Source organism: Cololabis saira, chromosome 9 (assembly GCF_033807715.1).
Source record: "Cololabis saira isolate AMF1-May2022 chromosome 9, fColSai1.1, whole genome shotgun sequence".
Lineage (NCBI taxonomy): Eukaryota > Metazoa > Chordata > Actinopteri > Beloniformes > Belonidae > Cololabis > Cololabis saira.
In genome coordinates, this window is record NC_084595.1 from 12406428 (window position 1) to 12432619 (window position 26192).

General features: G+C 39.5%; 1 protein-coding gene across 1 annotated transcript in view; it reads right to left on the bottom strand.

Annotated features, from left to right (window-relative positions):
• Positions 1–24138, bottom strand: part of zmat4a (zinc finger, matrin-type 4a) — a 205545-nt gene extending 181407 nt beyond the window's left edge. Inside the window, exon 1 of the mRNA XM_061730506.1 lies at positions 24012–24138. Within this exon, the coding sequence (XP_061586490.1) occupies positions 24012–24098 (87 nt within the window). The 5' untranslated portion in view covers positions 24099–24138. The remainder of the gene's footprint in view (positions 1–24011) is intronic.
• Positions 24139–26192: the final 2054 nt, after the last annotated feature.

The window sequence follows — 26192 nt, forward strand, 5'->3', positions numbered from 1 at the left end:
ACTGTCTGTAAGCTGCCTCAAAATCTTTTGAGATGAGTCAGACCCCTGTAGTGTCATCAGCAAATGTCTCCAATATCTCTTGGGGGAGACGCCAACAAACATCCAGTCTGGGTTTGACTAAACTAAAATGTATCTCTTTAGTAGAGAAATCTTTTAGGATAAAGATTTTGCCCCTGGCAAGGCTGGTGACATTGTTGGGGCCAACCCTCCAATGAGATTGGCCACCCCAAGTGACAATCAAATTCAATCAAATGTAAGATGATGTCATCACAGTGAAGCTCAGAAGGCCAAGTGTATAGGTCAGCATAGGTCTCTACCCACATTAACAAAGGAAAGAGAATCATTTGAATTTGATAAGGTATGCTGGAGCAAGAAACATCTGAAACCTGCAGGATAGGGGCCCTTGAGGACCAGAATCTGAAATCCCTGACTTATAGTCAAGGTTATACATCTAGAAAGTTATTGTGAGCGACAGAAAATGTTGCTATATTTCTTCAGGGACAGCCAGTACATATAGGGAAAGAGATAAAGGAATAGCAAAATATCTAAAAAAAATATTACATTTCTTCATTGTTAAGAAGTGTAAAGTACAACCGGAAGCAGAGAGCATTGTCAGGGAGGGATGGACTGATCAGCAGTCGTCATTGTCCACAGTGAGTTCTGCAAATCAAGGTATTTGTGAGAATCGACAAGGAAGGGTTTATTTTGTTTATTTTGTACATAATATGAGTATGGAGCATCTTGGCTGTATAATTTTAAAAAGAATGAAAGATGAAGCTAGACATTTTAAATATTTATCTCAGGATCTGTAAGGGAGGATGTCCCTGTGGAAGAAAATGAAAACTCATCACTCCAGTATCACCATGCAAAAGTATGTATTGTTGTACATGGTTGTAAAGTAATACAAAATGACACTTTAAAGAACATCTAGTTTTTGTTTAAAGAAATGAAATATTTTGATATTATCCCATGTACTTCTTCACCTGTTTGTGATCACCCAAATCACCAGAATGTGGTACTGTGTGAGACTACATCTTACATCATATACTACACAGGGCCATCCACATATTAAATCTCCAATCCTACTTTTAAAATTAATATGGAAAGCCTATAAAAAACAAATAATGATGATTTATCGTGCATTTATCGTTATCGAGGTAAAACTTCCCAATTGATCATGATATTGATTTAAGGTCATATCGCCCAGCCCCAAGACATGGTATTCACAGCACAAATTAAATATTGAGATATTCACAGTCTGTCACCTTTCCCTTCTAAATGCTTCTAAAACTTCTTTTACATCACATTAAAGGTAATCAAACTGGATAATAGCAATGTATAAAGATGGAGTTTTTTAGGGGCATGAGGTTATGCAAATGCTTGGAGTGAACATAAGAGGGGAATTCTGACAGATTCATTGGTGCACGATGCTTTGGCAAAGGCAAGCAAAAAAAAAGTAGGGGAAAAACGCATCTACATTTTAACTGTTGCTGAAGTGCTACTCCTTATAGCTATGCCAAACCTCTCCCAAAGGGGACACTATGAGGTATATACATCACAAAACAAAAGGGAACTTTTTGGAGATAATGGAACTGATTTCTAACCATAATCCATTGATTGAAACTCTATATACTGTAACAGGAAATGTAAAATATACTGGAAACACCATCCAGATAAAGTAATGGAATTTGTCAGAGATTATCAGCAGAGCGAAGGAAAGTGAGTGCTTCTCTATGATTGCAGATGAAACAAAAGACCCCCCACCCCTACCAAAAAAAAAAACAAACAAAGAAAAAAAAAAACAGAACTACTGTAATTAGTACAAAGGCTACAATGGGACTGTTCAAGAGAGTTTCTTAAAGTTCTAGAGAGCAAGTCAGGTGGAGGTGGCAGGGCTCAACTCAAAAAATAATAGTGTCTGGAAAAGTATGGCCTTGAATATCGATCCAGTCTTGTAGGCCAAGGATATGATGGGGCATCAATAATGTGAGAGAAATGAAATGGGGTTGCAATCAGGATCAAAGCAGAGGCAAAAACATGGGTTTTATGTGCAATGCACATTGCCTCAACGTTTTTATTGTTGATGTGGTGAAAGCAGCCCCAAAAGATGATTGTTTTTTTTTCTCGTTGCTGCATGAATTGTATGTGTATAATTTCAAGTTAATATGTATGTTCACCAAAAATGGCTCATAGTTCAAAAGACATGTATCCAGAGGCTCCTCGAGAGCTTCGAGAGTGGGCATGCTACAGTGCATCCAACAAAACCTTCATTGTCAGATTACCAGCTGTATTAAGAGTACTTCATTAGATAGATATATGGCGCTTTTCTACTAGTACCTACTCAGCGCGACTCGACTCGCCACGCCTCGTCTCGCCTCCACTCGCCTAGCCCCCGTTTGTTTTTAGACACCCAGATGAGAAGAAGGCGGGATTGGAGCGAAGCTGCTGTAACGTATTTGATTGTGTGATCTAAACAGAGAAGACAACAACACTAAAGATGTAGAACCTAGAAGAGATGATAAATGTGCTGCTGGATCTGTGGCTTGTGTTTGATATCAAGTTAAAAAATGAGAGTGAAAGAAGCTTTTTTTTTATTTTGTTTGTCTCAGCACTGCTGAAAAGTCAGCTGGTAGCGGCGAGCAGCTGAGAAGTGACTGTGGTATATCTGATCGTTCCTTATCGCCCGTCTAGATCCCTTTTCTCTCCTCAGCCACCAGGTTTATGAACCTCTGCACCTCAGAGTTGGATCATGAAACAGACTTTTGCACTCCCATTGCCTGTCGAATAAAATTAAGAAGCTGCAAGTCGATCTTTTGCTGATTTCCGCCTCCTGACTCAAACGACTGGCGGCCCCGCACCCCGACCAAGCAGTGGCGTGTAGTGTGATGACGTCAGATGCAGTCCAACTCGCACGCTTAGAACCTCGGCAGAATAGATACAGAAAAAGTATCTACTCGACCCGCCTCCTAGTAGACACACCCCCTAGTAGAAAAGCGCAAAACCCGGGGCGTGGCCAGTCGAGTCGCGCTGAGTAGGTACCAGTGTAAAAGCGCCAATAGAGAACAATGGTGACAGATCAGTGAAGGTAAGGGATCTGTTGGCACAAATTGATGTCACTTTAATTGGGAATTTTGCCACATTTAGAACAATTCTTGGGAAAATGAAGTTGCTTTCTGACATACTTCAATCTCCATCTCTTGATTTAGCAAGGGCTGTATCCATACAGTAATCCATGCACTTCAAGACACCTTGGCGCAGAACAGAAGTGAATCTTGTTTTGATGAGCTGTGGCATGACACGATGCCTACTGCAAAACGGTGTAATGATTCAGCTGATACAGTTGAGGGAAGTTTGCAAAGAGAGAGCTTCAGGCTTAAGGGTTATTCTGTTGTGTCCTACCGGACAGGTGTAGGGAGAATGACAAGTTGGACAAGTTGGGCTTGTCAGTGGTGTTGGACAGGAGTACACTGTACAAGTTAAGAGTCACGTTGAAAAATGAGTACTTCCGACTGTATCACAGACTGATGGCACACAGGAGTATATTCAGTTGTAGGATGACACTTCTTAAATGCACTATTGAGTGCCTAAGGAAATCCTTCCAACCTGTTGCCATCAAACTGTACAACTCCTCCCTCTGACATATGGTGAAGAGGAGGAAGAGAAAGAAACCAGACTTTAACTTTAAACAACTGTACAATAACTTGTAATAAGAGAAAACTATTGTATATATCATGAGTTGTACAGCGAGGAGATCAGTGTATATATCCTTTTTATTTATTCATGAACCTTTTCCTTATTACTTTCTGAAGCAGTGCAACTGTACAAAAAACAATTTCCCCTCGTGGATTAATAAAGTATTCTGATTTTGATTATGATAATATGCTCTCAGTTGTGCAAGTATTGTAAATTCTGTTATTCCTGATATGAGATGAATTGTTAACATAAAAGTGGTACATTGTGAAGACAGCCATTAAGCACTGCAGTTGACATGTGACGTGTTAAAGTCAAAGGGCATTCTGCTAATAAAGCTCTGTAGAGTTCCAGTTGCAGTTCAGCTGATGCACCAGAGTATTTCTACATTCCATACTTAGGGCCAGCGCTGGGTACACACGCACGGACTGTTGCATGAAATATAACTCTGACAGACTCGCTTTTAAAGCCAGCCTTTAGCCAGTCGAAGAACAGCAACTAATTTTAATTCTGCATGAACCTCAACTGGGAACTTCAACGGTTGGCGCTTGGTCCTGACAGAGTGTAAAAAGACAGCTGGAAGAAGAAAGGCCAGGAACAAAGGCCTCTGATAGGACTCAAGAAGCCACACAAGAACACAAGAGTTCCTCAAAAGTTGCTTGTAAATATAAAAAGTGAACACCACCTTCTGCATCTGAAGCAGATTAAGATGACTTCTGCCTCGAGTGTTGAGAACCATTTTCAAAAGGCCACCTTAAGAAATGCTTCATTACAAAAAGTAGGCACATGAATTATGCGCCCTAGGACTTGCTGCCAAGATCTGTGACACATAAGATTCCTCTTTAACAGAAAGTGAATTCTTTTTGTCAATCCAATCCAGAGAAACATTACTAACAGAACTCCTGGACATCTTATATCAACATGTTTGCAGCTGTTGGGAGCTTAAAGTAAGCAAGTCTGGCTACACTGGAGCTGAAGCAAAAACACCAGTGATTCCTAAAAAGATAAAATCTCTGCCATCTCAATCGTATCTAATCTTAAATTTATTTGCCACTTATTTTTATTTCATGCTAAATTTGCAGGTTCAACCAGCATAAAATGTATAAAAATAAGTAAGAAATTTGTGCTTTGTGATGGACTGGAAATCTCTTCTTGGACAGCTGGGAATAACTCCCTCCCCCTGCACCCCTGCACATGATGGATGGATGGATGGATGGATGGATGGGTGGATGGGTGGATGGATGGATGGATGGATGGATGGATGGATGGATGGATGGATGGATGGATGGATGGATGGATGGATGGCAAGAATGTACTAAGTCATGGCATTACTGTGAAACAAACATTCTGCCAAGAAATGAACGCTGTTATAAACCAGTGCCGATGGCTTTTACAGTCACGGAGGAGGGACAAAGAAATCTGGGAAAGTGATGGATTTGATGTAAAATTAGTATGTGCCCCAGAGTACGGGGTGAGTCACTGACATTTCCACATCATTCTCCAAGAAGAGGAAGCTCTGAAGCACAATTAGGCATAATGTGAACTGCTTTTTTTGGTTGCATTATTTGTTTGATATTTGTGAGGAAACAAATGCTGTTTATGCACACTGTTGATTGTCTAAAAAAAACACCAAAGCACCCACAATTGTTTGAAAAATTATCATCAAAGTTCAACCACGAGGTGTATGATGTCTGTGGGGACTGTGAGTTGAACTCGATTGGACAAGGAGGGACAAAAAGATGATATCCGCTTATGGTTTCATATTTTCAAAGGCAGACTGCCTCATTTCTGAATAGACCGTTGTAGAGTATGAAATATCTGACTTGGTGAAAGGGAGATATCCGAGATAATGGTAAAATTGTACCTTCTTAGGAAAAACAAATGATTTCTTTAACAATTTCTTTAATGTGCGGCTGGGACAACCATCCACTTCCTGTTTCATGGCAAATGAATCATTTAATTAAGAGTTCACAAAATCGTCTCAAAGTTTTGACTCAATCTTTGACTCAATTTGCTTTAAGAAATGAGAATACACACAATTTCTTTGTCAAAATACATCTCATCTTTACTCCGCATCATACCTGGGGTGTGTTTGACTCCCTCATGCTGAAAAGAGGGAGCCCTGTTGTTACCCAGTGCTCTAGAGATGCAGAGCAGAACTATGAGCTTGATTACAGCAGAGCATAGTGAATACTTTATCATCCACCTTTTCCCTTTATTAATACCACCCAAACTGGACCCCACAGTTATCAGCTCGATAAAACAGAACTCTTTTAAATCCGGTTAAAATGTCCCCCATGACCAGCCATTCTTAAGCTCCTATAACCCACTTGGAATAGAGGACCTCTTATAGTTCATGAAATAAACGACTTCAATTAAAAAAGTTCATAATCTATAAAGCATGTTGCATTAAGCAATGACTTTTAACTTTTAACTCATATGCCCGAAAAGGAACCATTGATAATATGTATCACAAAACAGCAACTTAAGTATGTGAAAAAAAATGTAATTAATAATGAAGCTGCAAGACTATCATTCAATGTCAGTTAGGCTTTGCATATTTGCATGTCGAAAACAGTCAGTGTCCCTCTTACCTGATGCACAGTGAGGAACATGCATATTTTTAAAAGTTGGATTTAAGACCCACAATTTCTTATTCAAGAGTAAGAATCAAAATACATTAAAGAAAAAAGAAATTCTCACACTTAAGATGAAACTCCCTGGATGTAAGTCCTATGATATTCCTGAGACTAAGTCCAGCACCACTCCTCCCATGCACTAGCTGGTTGATAAGGCATGAATACAGCATGTGATAATGTGGGTTTCCTATTATTACGTTGTAAAAAATGCATATCTATTGATTCAAAAAGCATTAAAGCTGAAACATTTTGTAAGGCTGGATTGGATAAAACATAGATACTCCAAAAGTTTATTGATAGTGCAGTGACCTTTACTGTTTTTGTTCTGCATCGGGCAATTTAATTGGCGATCGTACATCAATAAGAGAAAAATGAGTGGCTAGTTGTATCTTGATTTCTATTTAAGGTACTTGCGTTAATTCTTCATATAAAGGGTAATTTGAATTTTCAGTCCTTAAGTACAAAATAAGTTAAAGAACTGAACGTGTGATGTTTGCAACTTTTCATATAAAAACAGCATCAAGTCTACAACACTGACAGATCCAAAGAACCTTTGTTGGATTTATCATCTTTGAAAATGCTTCTCCAGCCTTCAAAGCACATCCTTTCCTTTATTTATATATTTTTTTTGAATCCAGCTGTTTTTAAAACTCTTTTTCGGCAGGTACAATGCTAAATTGGGTTTAAATGTGACGAGTCAGCTGTTTGATGTTGGAGAGATCCATTCCTTTTATGAACATTCTGACCACATGGTGGCCTCTGTTACACATTATGGATCAAACCTCATGAGAGCATTTGAATTGTATCCGACAAGTGCCACCTTTATGGAACGCAGCTGTGTCCACCACGTCAGAGTGCTTTTGCCCAGTGACAGATGGGTTTGAAAACAGCAGAACCCTGTGGGACTGAAGGAAAAAAAAAGAATGGATGGATGGATGGATGTTATGCAAGATAACATAACACGCCATCACAAATTTCTTACAGCCTACGTCAATAAACTAAACTAATAACATTACTTTTTTTTTTACACACACACACATTTTTCTCAATTTTATTTACTTTTTTCTCATTATCTTTGTTTTATTTAATAAGAGGTTTTCAAACAAAAATCCTTCCATAGTCTGTAGGTGTAAAAGCTGAAAATGTCATGGTATAATTTGAAATAACCATGGATTGCCTCATGACTCATGGCTTCTCTTGCAATAAACTAGTCAGTCATGTGGGATTTTAATCTTGACGCTAAATTCATGTAGGCATGGGGCAGTTTATTCATCTTTCCACATTAAAACAAAACTCAACTAACTGAAATAACTTGAAACTGGCTGAACATGTACATCATCCTCTTTCTCTAATCTCCACTAACAAGTGGTCTGTGGCACTCACTATTCCAACCAGTGTGTAAAGGTCAATTAAACACCACTTCATTGCGAGGCTCATTCTCATTCTCAGTGCAGATTCCATGTTCTGCTTAACTGAAAGTCTTGTTAGACATTGCTGTACTCCAGTAGCTAGCTGATGAGTGGCACATGACCTAAAGGCAATAGCACCACACTCTTCGGTCCTGGACTGACCGTAAAATTTGCATGCATGTCACTGCTTCCATCAGACTGGAGCATCATTTACAGAGGAATTTCAATTCATTATCAAATCCATTGTCATTTGCGGTACAATGTAACCTTTCTGATCAGTTTCTGCAACAGATTCTCATTCATACAAATTATTTATTTAATGCTTTCAAGTAAAAAAAATGACTGTTGAAAAGTAAAAAACCATGTTTCTCCTGTAGATGCCCTTTAACATCCATAATAAAGTAACAATCAGCAGTGAAGTGCAGGTCATTTCAATGGAAAATAATGACTTCAGATGGAGGTCTACAGAAACTCATAAATTAGAATTTAGTAATTTATTTCATATGAGGTATTATGAATAGTAGAAGTGTGAATTAATCATCGTTGCGACACACTATTATAAGACAGTCAGCTTGGGAGAGAACTGCTGGGAGGCTGAGACTCTAAGCTTCTACCACAGCAAAAAAAAAGTGATGTGGAAGTAAGTTATATGTTGTCAGTAGGAACATAGTCTTCTTCCTAAATCCTTAGAGACAAAAATAAAAGAACCATGGCAATTTGTGTCCACACTAAGCGAAGCAACATCAAAGATATTTAGCCTTAGACTAGAGTTGTTTTGGTTTCTTTTCCAAAATAAGTGAAAATGTAGGATTGCTAGTGTCTAAACTGCAACTGCAGAGAAGATACACACAGTTCCTGTATGTTTTCTCATCTTTAGAAGACCATGCATTCATCCAATACAAACCTGGATACATGATGTACACGACACTTCAGTTAAGATACATTTTATAACGTTTTGTAGGGCTGTAACTAATGACTATTCTGATAGTCGATTAGGCATCAATAACTGAAACGATTAGTCGACTAATCGGATTATGAATCTCATAATTATCAAATAGCTCTTATTTAGTTTTCAGCTTTTACATTTTGCATGAGGTTGTTAATGTTGCATATTTTAATGAACTTCGCCAGTCGCCGGGGCGTTGCCGCCCCTACAGTATAATGTTTACCTGGCGCTGTACTCAGTGATTGTTTCTAACAGTGGACGAAGAATTTGGTCAAGTGACCCATTGGTTTCTGAAGGTTTTACGCCCGTTTTTCTTTGTAAGGGGCAGGCGTGTTGCTTAGTAATTTGACGGAAACATGGGAACATGTGTTCCCAGCTCCTTCAGCCGAACCTCGCTGAAATATCTGCAGAGGTGCCATGATGCCTTTAACATGTTGATTCGAAATCAAAAATTACCGTCACATTCGGCCGACTGGATTAATACAAACGGGTGGATGCTTCACAAAAGCATGGAAGCATGACAATTAAAAATGAGGCCCAGTCGGCTAGGCCAACTGTCAGTCAATCATATTAGAAAGAAATGTATCGCTTGATATAAACTCTCCCGGCATTGTACAAAAACATTCCCCCTCCTCAGAGTTGTTGTACATACAAAATGTTTTTTTGAATGAAACTGTAAACATGTTTATTTCTGCTTCAAAGTCAGACATTTTAACTGTAGAGTCAATGGAAATGGACTCGGTTTTGCAGCCAGCCTCTATCGTTCAGTCGAGGGCCTGCAACAAAACTCGGTTCCGCATGAGTGTCACTGCGGACGTAAGATGGTTGGTAATTGGCTGCACTCTACTGCGCATGTCCAATCCTCAGCAGAGATAGGAAGGAGGGTTACGCCTCACTCTACTGATTTTTTTTAATTTTTTTTTACCAACAATTAAATTTATTGGTGACTATTTTTATTATACATTTTTGTCAACAACGTTGACTAATTGTTGCACCGATACTGTTTTGCAACCACATGAGTCACTCATTCTGGCTATTTAAATGCCGTTTATTTTACAATACTGTGCCAATGACGGGCAAATATGGGTTAAGAAAGAAAAAGAAAAGAAAACTACAGAGGAAAGACAAACAAGCACAAACAAGTTTTTATGCTATGGATGGCAGGACTGTCTGAGAAACTCAGAAGGGTCTTTTATAAACACAACATAACAGTCCACTTCAAACCTAACAACACCCATCACTCTCCCTATTTCGTCGCTGTCACGGTTGGTTACTTCCTGTTTTATTTTGAAGCCCATGGCTGTGTCCGAAATCCCATACTTCCACCCTAATGAGTAGCTAAAACAGTATGGGAGATTTTTTAGTAAGTCCGAAACATTAGTACGTACACAAGAGTATGCGCTATCCATACTCATTCCGGAGAAATGTATTAGTATGGATTGATGGACACTAGCTAAGCAGAAACTTCCCACAATGCAGCAGTGTTTGGTTGCTAAGTGCTGCGCAGATACATCATAAGTATAATATTAAGTATAATAAGCGCGGTGCGCTGCTATTGCTGCTGTGGCGGAGTTGTTACCACGGTAACAACTCCCCCTCCCAACGGCAGGAAGTGACGTGTCACTCTGAGTAGTACGTCCAAATTAATGCATACTACTGATATTTACTCAAAAGTGTGCCAAACTTAAGTATACTTTTTGAGTATACTGTTTAGTATGGCATTTCGGACGCACCGCATGTCTTTGTGTTTGAGTTCTGGTTTGACCTTCCTGTTCCCCATCTGGCCTGATCGTCTGCACCTGTGTCTCGTTAACCCTTGTGTATATCTAGTCTTGTCTTTCCCTTGCTCCCTGCTGGTCTGTACTGTTTGTTCCTCTGTGTTTTCTGCCCAGGTTTTTGTAGTTTTTTGATTCTTGTTTTAAGCTCTGGTTTGTGCATCCTGCTTGGCAGCGTATTTGTTTTGAGGAATAAATCAACTTCTTGGAACTCCTGCCTCCTGCATCTCTCCTGCATCTGGGTTCATATTGCCCCAAAGAAGAGTATGCTATACAAATGGCACATGATTGTAGTACGTCTGGACTCCAGAGAATGACTCTAAAAACATATATTGGTTCAATTTCGTGAAAAAAGAAAAATATGAAAGCAACTTGAAAGTTGTTCAAATAAAAGCACTGCATAAAGACATTTATGTATACGTACTGTATTTAACACTTGTATTTTTCTAGACAACTTTCAACATATTTTTGAAGTTAAACTAAAGACTCAAGGTGAAACACGTTTTTAACTTTTCATTTTAGATGCCACACAGCTGTTGAAACCATTAAAAGAAACAAGAACTTTACTTTATGGCAGAATAAAAGCAAAACAGGGACTGAAAGGGCTCAGACAACATCTTTGAGAGCAGTACAAAGCAGAGAGATATTTATAATTAACTTTACTTATCCATAAATAGGCTAAAAAACAAAGCTTTCTTTTCTTTTCACTCTGCATTGTCCTCTGTCAGATTTCAAAGATGTCAGTGTGCAGCACATAAGAAAATGATGACACTTTATATGAAATGGATCATTTCATATCATTTTCCAATAAGTCACCTCGCTGATCAACACACTGTCTGAAGGACAAACAGTTTCTGATGTGGCCACACTGTACACTAGAAAATCTAGGAATTTACATCAAACTAATTGTTTGGGGTTTCATTCACTTTCCCTCATGTTACAAAGAAGTTAAAGTACATTTAATGCAAATTATTTATTTTCTGTTGTACAATTTTGATGACATAAAGAAAAATACTTAAATGGCATAAACGGGTAACAAAGTCAACACAACTATTATGTTTAATTGAACAATAAATTAAAAAGTCTGACAGATGGTTGATAGTGGAGCGTCTATGCAAATAGGCAACTCGGGAAGAAATTACCAAATTATGGATTGTTTATATTTTTTGCTTTGGCCTTGAGGGGTCAGTGTCTTTTATTTCTCTGACAACCAGCGTCTATTATTTGTTTGTCACTGCTCCTGCAAATGTGTGTTGTGAGTGTTTCCTGCTCTGCCCACTGGCCTCCGGCAGGAGGGCCCCCCTTATGAGCTAGGTCCTGGTCCAGGTTTCTACCCTCCTAAAGGGGAGTTTTTATTGCCACGGTTTGGCTTAAGGTTTTTCTCTCATGAGGGAGTTTTTTACCTGCCACTGTTTCTGTTATGTTTATGTAATAATTGCTCTGGGGTCATGTTCTGGGTCTCTGGAAAGATCCTAGATACAACCTTTGTTGTAATAGACGCTATATAAATAAAACTGAATTGAATTGAATTGAAAAAATCGTTGAGCCTGGTATATGCCTGCATATACCTGTGCCCACCACGCTCAACTCCATGGAGTTTATGGTATCTATGTCATCATATCTTCAACAGTGACTTGAACTGAATTCAGGCAACAGTGGGTGACATAATCTGAATGGTCACAGAATTCAGTGCAACACCGGAAACAGGATGGGGATTTCTAACGGCTCATCCAAGGATTCTGTTTGAATGAAATTATTTTTTATCAGTACTTCAGAATGTCAACACGAAATTTGATGTACTGTTGTAACCTGCAAAAGCAACATTTAACTAACTCTTCCAAGCTGTTTCATCATTCAAGTTAACATGCTTTTTTTTTTTTTTTTTTTTTTTTTTTTTTAAACATGCAGCAGACAAAGACTTCCCATTGCAATGATGTAGACAGTGATGTCCACTCTGATTAGATCACTGCCTCGCCCTCAATGTCTCTATTTGCATAAAGTTAAGCAGTGCTCAACTCTTTGACACACTGTCTTCCCAAGATTCCTTGCGTAGGCACAGTTGTGCTCCATAGAAAATGAATAGGAGGAGTGTGATGCGAGCGATTTGTCGTGGACAGTAGACATCCGGCCTCAAACTAAAATTGCTTCACCAGAAAGAGAAAACTTCCAAAAAGAAACTGAGAAGTGTTGTGTGTGCCGTGAGAATTACAGAGAACACAGACACTAAACTAACAGTTCCTTGAACACGGCCAGCTCATCAAATCAACATTGACTGGTCCATCTGCCTCCCAAAGATAAAGAACACTCTTCTGAGGACACAAGGTGGTTTTGTACAGTACGCATGCGTCAATTCGTCTACAGCCTGTCACTCACGTAACTTATCTCACTGGAAAGGATAGTTATGTGAATTACCCTTATTTGAAAAACAGCGTTCAATGAAACACCGAACCGCCGCAGCGCTACCTTTATCAAATTATCAGAGATTTGATTTCCTTTTGAACAAAATTGTAATGGAAACGTGACCTTAGTTTAGGGGTAGGCAACCGCATCCAAAACATGCAGCCCTGCATGTTAGATGTTTCTCTGCTTCATCACACCCTAATACAAAGGACTGTGTCATTAACAGAGTTGTGCAGACCTGGATTAGAAGCTGATGATGACTGTTAATTAGAATCAGGTGTGGTAGAGCCTTATGTATTATGTATGTTGTGTGTAAGTGCTTTGTATTGTGTTGTATGTTTTTTGTTGGACCCCCTCGAAACCGAGATGATTCATCTCAAGGGGCTATCCGTTAATACATTTAAATTTAATGCAAGAAGACATCTAAAATATGCAGGACTGTGGCTCTCTAAGACCAGGGTTGCCTACCCCTGCCTTAGATAGTACCCCTCTTGTCCCTTTAAAGATGTCTTTGAAACTATTAGTATTGGGAAACCAGTTCTTATGCTAATAAATTCTAGTCTAATTTCTGGTTCTGTCCCTGATACTTTGAAAAAAGCTAATAATCAACCTCTGATAAAAAACTAAAATCTTGATCCATCTCTGCTTTCCAATTTTGGGCCCATCTCTAAACCGCCTTTCCTATCCAAAATCCTTGAGAAAGTCTTAATGCAGCTTCAAGATTTTTTGAGCCAACACAGTATATACGAAAGGTTTCAGTCTGGTTGTAAACTTCATCACAGCACGGAAACTGTGCTGTTGAAAATGTTTAATGGTCTGAAACAGTTGATTCAGGTGCTGTTCTAGTTCTTTTAGATTTCACAGCTGCATTTCATAGGTTGACCATCAAATTCTGCTGTTGCACACAAGTACAAAGTGGGGATCAGGAGAAGAGCTTTAAAATGGTTTCAGTATTATTTGTCAGGCAGGAGTTGCTCTGTCCACCAAGGGGATATTTCTTCTGGGACAGCTCCACTTGTATGTTGCCCAGGGTTCCATTTTTGGCCCTATGCTTTTTTCATATACTGTATGTGGCCCCTGGTCTCTATTTGTAAGAAACCCAATGTCTCTTATCATTGCTATGCTGAGGATGTTTTTTTGATCATGGAATCCAAAGGAAAGGTGAACCTATAAGGCAACAGGAAGTTGACTGATTTCATCATATTGGATGATCAACAGCTACCTGGCGTATAAAATTATGGACTTTGTAGTCTGTTAGATGACTGCAAGACAATATATACTCTACCACCCAGGAAATAAATATATGTAAATAGTGTATCCAAACACAAGTATGCATCATGAAACTTACAGTTTTATTAAAACTGGCATCACTGAATAGAAATGAATTAAAACATCTTATCAGACTGATGTCATCATGATAACATCCAGTCAGTGAATGACATGGTTATCAGATGAAATATTACATGCCAATTTTAATGGCTTGGATTAGATCGCTCCCATCTGTCATGCAAATGTCATGTTTTTTAAAAGGTACTTTGGGTCTTAGTCAACACAGCATGGAAAAGGACTGCTACCGCTGTCTACACTTGTTCAATCATGCCATTTCCTAACTTCATATCTGAATAGCTTGGTAGTAGTACAATACGGTGGGAGATCTGAAAAAGAGTTGCTGTTTTTTCTTGGAAAGAAAGATAAAACTAATACAATGTTCAAAGGTCATCCACGGCAAAAACAATAGCTACAAAAATACTTACCAGAGTGCACCTACGGTGCACTCTCTTCTCCTGAGTACATATTTTAATCTTTGGTAAAAGTAAGATCAGTATGAAGGCTTCCAGGCAAGAATCAAAGAGGAAGCGTGTGGTACATAAATTGGTGTTTTTTTTTTGTCTTTTCCTGCTTTACATCGCATCAACAGAATGTTTAATAAGTGATAGCTTACAGCCAAGACAGGGGGTTTCAGAGTAATTGTGCTTCTCTCACCATCAAGTAGCTTATATAAAAGAGGCAGAAATGGAAAATGCAATAAACATCAATAAAATATGTCAATTAGCTTTTAATCTGTACTTCTAATATAAAGTTTCACTTGAAGTAAGACAACTACATGAACACCCTTGTTGCAGTCATCTGATAGCAGCAAATAGGAAAGTCAAGGTAACAGCTGTGTTTTGATCGTCCAGTTTTTTATCATTCATCAAACAAACAAGCATTCTCGTAGTTGTGGTGTGGACTACATATATTTGTATTGGAATGATAGTTTAACTATTTCACAACTAAGTCACAAATAGCTTTGGAGTTCGGTATAAGTGTGTCTGGCTAAAACTTAGTCGGAGAAAACAGATCAGATCAAACATCTGCATACGGTAGTGAAGATACGGCAAGACCATTTGATGTTAAGCTATTAAAAAACAAAGGCAGGAAAAGTATACATCACAGCAGAGAGTTCAAGGATGAAAGCAGCTGCCTGGCTGTTGTTTCCTCACCGTAACTCGTAAGGTTCCACAGGAACAGCATCGTATACTGAATCATCAGCAGCATTTTGCCCAGCTGGTGCTGTTGGGCCCAAGAGACACAGCTCCTAGGGGGAAAATTAATCCAGACTGCATGAGCGAGGCTGCTCGCTCACAGCAGAGAGTATACTTTTTAACCCTGGGCCCTTTTGCACTGATCTGCCTTCTATTGGGGATCTATCGTTCTGCTACTTTGGCTTCCAGAAGACAATGGTAAACTGAACTGCAATGCCATGCCTGGAGGCCAGAATAATGATCAGTTACTATTTGCTGCTAAGTGTCTCATTCCCATGCATTGTGTTCTGGGCTACATCCACACATCTGCCGAGACAAAGCATTAGTGCACATATTGTACAGCCTGCCTGCACTTTAGTGATAAAGTCAACTTGGGATTCAGCCAGAACAGATACTGAGGGCAAATGTTGAATTGGTTCAACAGTGAAACGGTGACCGTAGCCAGCCAGAGTTTAATTCTATCCAAGAAGAGCCCAACATCAAGGAGGAGTCGACCATGTAAAATCTGCTTTTAAATAGATGCCATGCCCTAAAATATTCCAGCTTATACCTGTTGCATAAGACTAATTTTCACATTGTGCCCCAAGAAAGATCTGAAGTGTAATGTATGAAGTGATTGTATTGGTTTACGAGCTAAAAATACTGTCGGGTGTTTTCATTACAGTATCATTCAGTGAAAACCTTCCCCAGTTGCCAGCAGGTGGAGCGTTGTTATACTCTACCAACTCACGGATTAGAAAACATGTACCACCTCAAACCAGAAAAAGGTAGTACGACTTTTACAACAAGATGAAAAACAAAGGCAACATACTACTTACTTCAACTTCGAGTGAAAGTGAACCCAAATATTTCATGTTGTTTTGGAGGGTTTTTTTTCTCACCATCTTCATTTCGAGTTAATTCTTAATTCATTTCTTTACATATCATACCTGTAACACTTTCCTAAAAAGAATTAAACAGCAAAGCTTTGGTCACTGTGTAGAGAACTAGTTCTTTTTCATTTAAAGCGACACTACGTAACTTTTCCACCTTAATATCATATTTCCAGAGTCATTGTGATGGTACATCAACTTCCAACAGGTTTAATGAAACCTCTGTCATGGTCTGAGGGGTCTGTATCACCTTCACTGGCACTATGTAACTTTGAGGAGCATGGTAGGAACCCTGCCACACTAAAAAACTACAAATCGTTACGACTTTGACTGCTTTACGGCATACGTCACTTCCCCCTCCTTCCCGATTCGCAGTCGAGACGAAAATGGGCGGGGCGTGGAGCTCAGAGCTCCGCAGAAGCTGTTGCTGCGTTGTGGCTGCAGCAGCTCCACATAACAGACGTGGGGAAAGACCCTAATGGTTTAACTTTTCAACGGTTTCTTGCTCGGAGGCAGAACCACGCAGGCCAAGTATCTGATATAACAAAGTAAAAGAGCCGTCGGCTCGCTTTGGATCGCGGCTGTAACGACCAAACACACAGTAAAGCATGATTTATGGTTCTGCGTTAAATCGACGCAGACCCACGGCGTAGGGTACGTGGCGACGCGCAACGTACAGTGCGTGTCGCCGCGTACCCTACGCCGTAGGCTCTGCGTCGATTTAACGCAGAACCATAAACAGCTTTAAACCACAAACACTCACACAGACGGGCGTCGGATAAAAACTCGGGTTTTATTCCCCACTTCGCCAGCTAAACGCAGTTGCTGGCCAGCTCTGTGCGGAGCAATTAACCCCAATCTTCAGATAAAACTAGTTTGTTGAGGAAAAAATATTAACTCTATTTGTAGCTGCAGAGGAAAAAAATAATCTCACGAGGAAAACAAAAATATTGCTCACGCCTCTTCAACATAATATAGCAGTCAAAAAAAAAGAAAAGAGAAGTAAGAGGGATACAAAACATGTACTGTATGTTGTACTATTATACAAATTTATTGAAACACATGGCTCTTCAGGGATCTCTTAGGGATTTCATATGGATCCAGACCGTTAATAATCATTATTTTCTCCATATACTGCTCCCTGGCTTCCTTGTTTAAGGTATCCAGGTAAATTCCAGTTCCTTTCCAGCAGTTTAACATCTTTTTTTGCGTTCCTTCTGTTCACTTGGTGAAACAGAAAAGCGTCCTGTCTTCTCTCATCAAAACAAATGCACGCGACGGGACAGGAGTTTTCCGGCAGTACGCGCTGGTGCTCATGGGAAACGTAGTGTTCTTTCTGGTAAAACACTACCGATTTTGTCCACAAGATGCCGCCAAACTCAGAAAAGCTGAAAGTTACGTTGTGCTGCTTTAAACAATTAATATAAATTATGTCTTCAAGGATACAGTGTTTCTGTTCACATTTTGTCAACTTCTTTCATGCAAACGTATCTTAAGGTGTGCAGCTTCACAAGGCCGCTGATGCTTCGAATTTCTCCACTTTCTCTGTTGGGGTCAGGACTGCACGCAGGCCAATCAAGCACCCCTACCCACTTCTTTGCCAGCAATGCCTTTGCAATGTGTACAGAATGTAGTTTTGTTTGAAAAGATGTTCCCTGGTGAAGCTGTTGTCTTGAAGACAATATTGCTTTAAAATGTCTGGATGAATGCTGCCATCACAGGAGCGACCTTTGCCAACGGCACGGACACGATGATGGAGTGCATCACAGAGCCTGGTTATGGAGCTTATTGTCCTTTTTGTCTCGGGTCTAGCACAGGGCACCAAACTGTTCCAATAAGAGCTAATATAATGTGAAATCAACAAAGTTGATGAATTGATGAACACTTGATGACAGTTCTTGATGTGGAGCCTTGATGAGTGATCTGGGATCACGAGTGTTCCCTTGTGCCTCAAATACTTGAATTCATCCACTTTTATTATTATTTTATGTTGATATACACTGTAGATCTTTTTTTTTTAGGACTTTGTTTTGGGACATTTTAATAACTTTCCCTCCGAGTTGAAACCTTTAACCTAGTTTTTGCTGCTTAAAGACACTATTTTTCAGTTAACAACTGTACTTTTGTAAATGCAATAGAGGATGCATATGGACAACTGAAATGAAAAATATCTTGGCTTATAGTCTGTAAAGAAACAAATGCAAGAATTAAGGTAGTTTTTTTTTTAACGTTCACTCATCCTTACAACAATCGGCTTCACTTTATACAATCTAAAACTACAAGGCTTGTTTTCTACTTTGACTTTTTTTTCAATATCTCATTTTGAAACAGAAGTAAAAAGCAGCTCTATAACAGATACAAGCAGTTTAAAGGATTCAAGACCACTCTTGTCCCTTTGAAGTTTATTTGTTATTCTGCTGCCATGAAAAATTTGAAGATCTCATTTATCATCCTTGATAAAAAATCCTACGTTTCTTCTGTGATGCAGCTGACTCCGTTTAGTTGTTTTATTCAAAGCAACTTCAATGCTCCGTATAAATAAATGTGCTCATTTCAAATTATGGGAACACTTTGTTTCTCTGTGTGCTATTTATAAAAATCCCAAAACATGTCTCGGCTGACCTTCAATGAAAGGAATAATGAAGACAGAGCTAGAAACAAGCACGGTAAGAAGAAAACGGAAAGCAACAAAGAAGCGGGGCAATTTTAGCTTTACAAGACCAAACAATTATTGATGACATGGAAGAACTGAGCTTCAAAGTCTCATATTTATAGGCATCACAAATTACTGACAGCAGACGGGGAACAGAAGTGTTTTTCCCCATTCCAAGGTTTTCAGAAATAGAACGGATGAGTCGAGGGCTTAAGGGAGCAGAAAATTAAAGAAACAATCAATGAATGAGCGTTATTATCTGAAGCATTACTCACTGAATCTTAAAAAGAAGCAGAAGTCTTCTCAAAATTAAATAATTTGAACCTGGGATGAAAACAACAAAACATGATTATGTGTGAGGCTAAATCAAGAAGAGCCCAACTGCTCAACCGACACACAGAATGTCTCTGCTGAAGTTACAGCGTTAGCCCCATTTTACCACCACCAGTCACAGGCTCCTGCGTGGTGGCAGGAGGCTAGCAGTCGACAAAAGTGAGTTACGCTCCCAGCCATAAACAAGAGAAGGTTTTCCCGACTGTCTGCCCTGCTATACACTGAGCAAAACACATGATCGGTAGCACTTTCTTCTCTGTGTGAATCCTTGACAGATGTAGGGCCGATGTTGGAAGTTTCCCCCATCATTTCCTTGATGTTTTTTTCTTCTTTTTTCTACAGGTGGAACCCTTAGTTGTGCACTTTTACCGCTACACCATAACATCCATTTTATACCGGCATTTTACCGTTACTTTGTTTGCACAATGCACATGATACAACGCAAACTGAAGGCACTTGATGACGTGCATCTTACGCCAAATTCATATGGAGCTTATACGGATATTAGCTTTTACCAAATCATTATGGCATATTACATCAAATAAAAATAAATATCCTCTTCTCTGATACACATCATGGGGGGTTATGGTTTGGGCCTGTTTTGCAGCAACATGCACTGGGCACCTTGCAGTCGCTGCTCCATTTATATACAGGTTTTTTTGGTTATTCTAATTCAGTTTATTCATTGATGGACTTAGTATGAGATGTTACCAATCCAATTTCCTGTTAACATATTACCTGAGCATGCTTTCATGCAGCTTTAGTTGGTGATATGTGCACATCAGCTTGATTTGTTGATGCAGTCAAAATGAAGATCTCTTAATGAAGATCTGTTATGCAAATCCAATAGCTGTCATTTGGTTGATTTGAAGGAAATAGTGGCATAATGATTTACTGTTACGGCTCAATGGCTGCTTCTCTTATTCTGACGTGCATTGTCATGAAGTAAATCTGCATTCCCGGCTTCTTTCCATGCAAATCCTCAATGATTTTAACATATTTTACTAAGTCTGAGGCCAGTCAGAGTCCATCATCGTCATTAGTTCACTGATATATTTTGAGATACAAATGATCTATGTTCTGGGCCTTAAGGAAACTAATCCACATCCAGGCTTGCACAGAAGATGTTAAAGCCAAGGTCATCCGAACATGATCACAAGGTGATTTTTAATTTCATCGGACTATGAAAGAGTTCATCCCTCATTTCTCAGTCTGATTGAAATTTCTGCAGGGTTGGGTGTGTTTATTCCAAATGAGGTGTTTAGTTGTTGGGCATTTACGCTCGGTCTAAATGTCCAGCCAGAATTAAATCAGGATGCAATGCTTAATTAAACAAATTCTCGTATGCACCAAAGTAGAGTTAAATATGAGACCTAACGCTCTGCTGACGGTGGGTCACGCAGGAGTACAATGAGTCCAATCACACCAGAAAATCTACAACACAATGATTTGGAAGGAAAAAAATGGTGTTTAAATTATCCGGTAAAGGCCCGGAATATGAAATGCTGTGAGCCTGAGAGAGCATAAATAAAAGCTCGTAAACATGAACTGAAGCAACGCTTCAAAGAAGAAAGTAACAACAACGATGTGAGAGACTGAAAAGATCATATAAAAAAAACATTAGTTTAACCTCTTTCAAGAAAAAAGCTGTTTTTTAGAGTCTTGCTTGAAGATGACACACCTTATTTAAAATTAGTCTCATCTCATAAATATACCAGATTCTGACAAAATATGACATTTTTACACTGCTCTTTGGATTCACAGACTCAAAGCCTCTCCAAGACTGATCATTTTGTTAAAAAGAGTTGTTAGAGAAGGTTTTGAACCGGAATCTTAAGGTGGACTTTACAAATTGGCTAAACAATAAAACGTATTTATTTGTTACATGTTATTAAACATATTAATTACTTTTAAATGAAACTGCTTTGGTTTTTGCTTGTATTAGTTAAGCTGGTCACCTTAATTGATTTGGAGTTTCTGGATATCTAAAAATATTATATTTTTTCATATTGAAAAAATAATACATTATCACAAATAAAAATCAAAGCTAGTTCCAAAACTACAAGATGAAATAGCAACAAGAGCCAATGACTGAAGTCTAAGCAACAACAACATAATAGACGGGATTTAATCATCGTTCTTTTCACTCCTTTTATGTCAGTACACTGAATATTTCCTTCTTTAAAGGATAATTAATGACTTTATTTTTGCCTATTTGAATGAGGAAAAAGCCCAAACAATGGTGCACCTAATCAAGAAAATGATCCTGATAATAATTGGCTATGAAACCACCTCAGGCAGCTTTGTTTCACCAGTTAAAAAAGGAGCCACATGAGAGACATCAAAGCAGAAACCGTGCTCCATATTTCTCATTCTGTTTACTTTGTTGCAAGAGGCGTGATCACAGAGGTCCCACATGGCAAATATTACCCAGAAATCAGAAAGAAATGATGGAAAACAAATGGAACTGATTTAGTCGGACTCCTGACTGATGTGTTCTGAAGCTGGAACAATCTGACAAGCCGAGTCGTTGAAGTCGGACCACCAATGAGTGAGTGAGTATCGCCACGTTCCAAATTGTCTGCTTGTGTCTTCAAACTATTTCGATAAGCTTAGTCGGTGTTTTCACAATGCCAAGCCTGTTTCGCCTACAAGCAATCACACGATGCACTCATCGCAGCCATAAAAAGTGAGTGTGGAGCGCTGGACACGTCACCGCCTCAGAGGTCAGCAGAAGTTATGGGACACTCATTCCTCATATGTTTGGGCAAAAAGAGGATGGCGGTCTATCTTGTCAGCACAACTTTGACATCTGCCATTAAAAAGGGAACAAATCTTAGCGGTAACTTGGCTGAAGCAGCCAAGACTGACGTTGTTATTGTCACTTCTGGTAAGAGGACAGCAACAGTTACAAATAAGGACAGAGTTGATTCAAATACTTTGCATTTAAGAACGCTAAAAATGATCATATTGCAACATGACTGATTTATGGTTTCATGTTGAATCAGCAACCTATATGGGCCATAACTGCACCATAAACTCCATTGCTGATCTGCTTGGTCTGCCTGAGTGTCTGCTTGCTCGCATTACAGTATATCCTTCAACATACTGTATTTCCTGCAATTGCATCGTTTTTTGTCATTTTCAAGCCTCACAGACAGAAAGATTGCTGTACACGGGTACTGCACAGGTATTTGCAGCACAGACACATAAATCAAGCATTAAAACTCAATTTGGAAGACAGCCTATGTGATTTTTTGTCTTTGTTGTTTTTTTTAAGAAGTGTGAACTTGCTGATGGAGAGAATTGTAATGAAAATGTAAATGGTGAATAACATGCATAAGTTGCAGCCCTTCTGTGTTTGCAAGGAGCATACTGATTCCAGCATTTTCACCTCTGATGTTCTGCACATGAAACATCTATTTCATAAAAAAAGTCAAACATAATAGCTGTGAAGCTGTTTTTCTGCTGTTTTTTTTATCTCATGCCAGCCCCTAGTGTACCCCTCTCAACTAATCAGCTAATCTGATGGGAGCTGTGTGATCAGAGGTGTTCCCAGAACCCCTGGGATTTACAATCTACCAGGGGCGTCAATTGGGTATGCCAAGGTATGACAGCCGCCACACCTTGGCTTCAAGGGAAAATGTAAATGTTTGTTTTTTAAATACATTTATGGAATTACTCTGTGTCTATTTGTATTGATTATTCTATTACTTAATACATATAGAATAACTACAAATGCAAATCAGAACAATGTGATCGATTTCACTAGTTATTATACACTGCAAAAACTCAGAATCTTAACAAGAATATTTGTCTTATTTCTAGTTAAAATGGCTAATTTTTAATCAAAAAGAATCTCATTACATTTAAGACAAGACTCGAAAACAACCATTTTCACCTGTTTCAAGTAGATTTTCACTTAAAATAAGTGGAAAAATCTGCCAGTGGAACAAGATTTTTTTGCTTGTAATGATAAATCTTGTCCCACTGGCAGATTTTTCTACTTATTTCAAGTGATAATTTACTTGAAACAGGTGAAAATATCAAATAACAAGTTATTTTTCTGGTGATGACTGTTGTTTTAAGTGTAATGAGATTTTTTGACTAAAAATCAGACATTTTAACTAGAAATAAGATTTTCTTGACCACACAGATAAGCTACATAGCAGACTTCTGTGATGAATATTTGCTGGATGTGTTGATTGATACTCTAGTTAAGTTCTGTGACTCGTAACCTTGCCATACCTTAGCTTCCACTGAATTGACGCCACTGCAATCTACCTCAAATGCCCCCTGCAGCTGCACGCAGGGCAATCTGGAGCAGTTTTGACTTTAGGAAGCCACGGGGCTGCAGAATTAACTTTATTTTAAAGTGTGAGACAGATTATGTGGGGCTGTCTCGGATTCCCCAGGAGGGCAGGAGTTTGGACAGCGCTCCGTCTCGCTGCAGCTCTGGATTCAGTTTTTCTCCGACTCTGAGTTAAGCCTGTGAAGTCTCAGCTTGATGGACCGTGTCTTATTTGTTGCGGGCGAACTCGTGGAAAGATCCCCGAGGGGGGAATCCCGCAAGCAACAAGAACCTGGCAGAGCAAGAACATCAGCATGCAACACCACATCCACGGCTCTCCTCTGCAGCACAGCATCTCCATTAACTCGTGCGCTCCTCTACACGCATGCACCTCTTTCCACACGGGGAAAAAGAAAAGAAAAAAAAAAACAGGACCAAGCGGACTGGCAAATGGAGGAGGGTGCAAAGATAAATGTACCTGTAACTCCACACTGCAGCACTGATAGAAGTGTGTCGGGAACACCGCCAGCTGCTGTTGCACTTGGAGGGACAGTGTGTAATCCATGAACCAGATGAGGCTGGAGTGCGACAGAGCGCGCGGCGGATCTGCGGCTGGTCGCTACTACACTGGAGTACAATCTCCCGTCTCTCCGCCCCGCCGCGCTGCCATTGGCTGAGGCCGCTCCGCCGGCCAGACACACGGAGGGACGCGCTCGCATCTAGAACCAGCAGATACACCAGTGTTTTCAAAGAAACAACCAAGTTATTCCTAGAGGGAAATTCTATTGGGGATCTCACATTGAATTATAATGTGTAAACCTCTCATGTTGTGATTTCTGTTTCACATGAAATGGGGGGATCCTACCTATTGATCATTTGCATGTGTTGCATAATGATTTATTTTCGATTACCTGTAGATTTGTCCTTTGTCCATATCAAGGATATAAGGAATTGAACTCTAATTTATGAGTAAGTCTTTTTAACAGAAATGTGTTAACCCTGCTGTCTTCGGGTCAAGGAAGGAGGAATAGAAGAATGGTGGAAAGAAGGAAGGAAGGAAGAATGAAAAGAAGGAACGAAAGAAGGAAGGAAGGAAGGAAGGAAGGAAGGAAGGAAGGAAGGAAGGAAGGAAGGAAGGAAGGAAGGAAGGAAAGAAGGAAGGAAGGGAGGAAGGGAGGAAGGGAGAAAAGAGGAAGGAAGGAAGGAAGGAAGGAAGGAATGAAGGAAGGAAGGAAGGAAGGAAGGAAGGAAGGAAGGAAGGAAGGAAGGAAGGAAGGAAGGAAGGAAGGAAGGAAGGAAGGAAGGAAGGAAGGAAGGGAGAAGGAAGGAAGGGAGAAAACAAGGAAAGAAGGAAGGAAGGGAGGAAGGGAGAAAAGAGGAAGGAAGGAAGGAAGGAAGGAAGGAAGGAAGGAAGGAAGGAAGGAAGGAAGGAAGGAAGGAAGGAAGGAAGGGAGAAGGAAGGAAGGGAGAAAACAAGGAAAGAAGGAAGGAAGGGAGGAAGGGAGAAAAGAGGAAGGAAGGAAGGAAGGAAGGAAGGAAGGAAGGAAGGAAGGAAGGAAGGAAGGAAGGAAGGAAGGAAGGAAGGAATAATGAAAAGAAGGAAGGAAGGAAGGATGGGAGAAAAGGAAGGAAGGAAGGAAGGAAGGAAGGAAGGAAGGAAGGAAGGAAAGAAGGAAACAAGGAAAGAAGGAAGAGAGAAAAGAGGAAGGGAAGAAGGAAGGAGAGAGCAGGAGGAAAGAAAGAAGGGAGAAAACAAGGAAGGAAGGAAGGAAGGAAGGGAGGAAAGAAGGAAGGAAGGAAGGATGGGAGAAAAGGAAGGAAGGAAGGGAGGAAGGAAGGAGGGAAGGGAGAAAAGAGGAAGGGAAGAAAGAAGGAGAGAGCAGGAGGAAAGAAGAATAGGAGAATTAGGTCATTCTGACCCGAAGACAGCATAAGGGTTAAATTTAAAAAAAATATAACCTTGTACGAACTGTAAAATTTAGCCATCCTAAAACTAAGAGGCGCCTTTGTTTTTTCCTTTTTATATCTAGATATGTATAACGGGCAGCTGGCCTGATGTTGATCTAGTTATAAGATGTTTGGATATCTGGATACATGTACTTTGTTTGTTATATTTTATTTTACACCAGGTGTTGTGAATGAATTTGTTTCTTTTTCTATACCACGTGACCCCCTGGCGAGGGCTTAAAATGGGGCGTCTATTGTATCCAAAATCAGTCTGAAGAAGAGCAAAATTCGCTCGACGTAATGATGTGCAAAATAAATCTGCACTCGGGAGCAAAAGTGTGCGGTCTCCTCTCTTGTTTTTCCTCGATCTCACATTGAAGACATAAACTGGAGAAGAGCCTGGCTCCTACCACATAAATATTGCATCTCAAACAAAGCAAAAGAAGTCCACTTCAAAATTCTACACCACATATACCCTGTCAACTGTATCATTGCTAGATTTACAGATGTTAATGACTCCTGTACTTTTTGTAACAATGAAACAGAAACATATCTGCATTTATTTTTTCACTGTGACTTATCCAAAACATTTTGGAGTGATCTTGAGTTTCATTTTTCAACATTAAAGATATTATTTGTAACTTTGATTATCCTAAAGATCGTGCTCTTGAACACCTATTGAATTTGATCATTATTTACGCTAAATTATTTA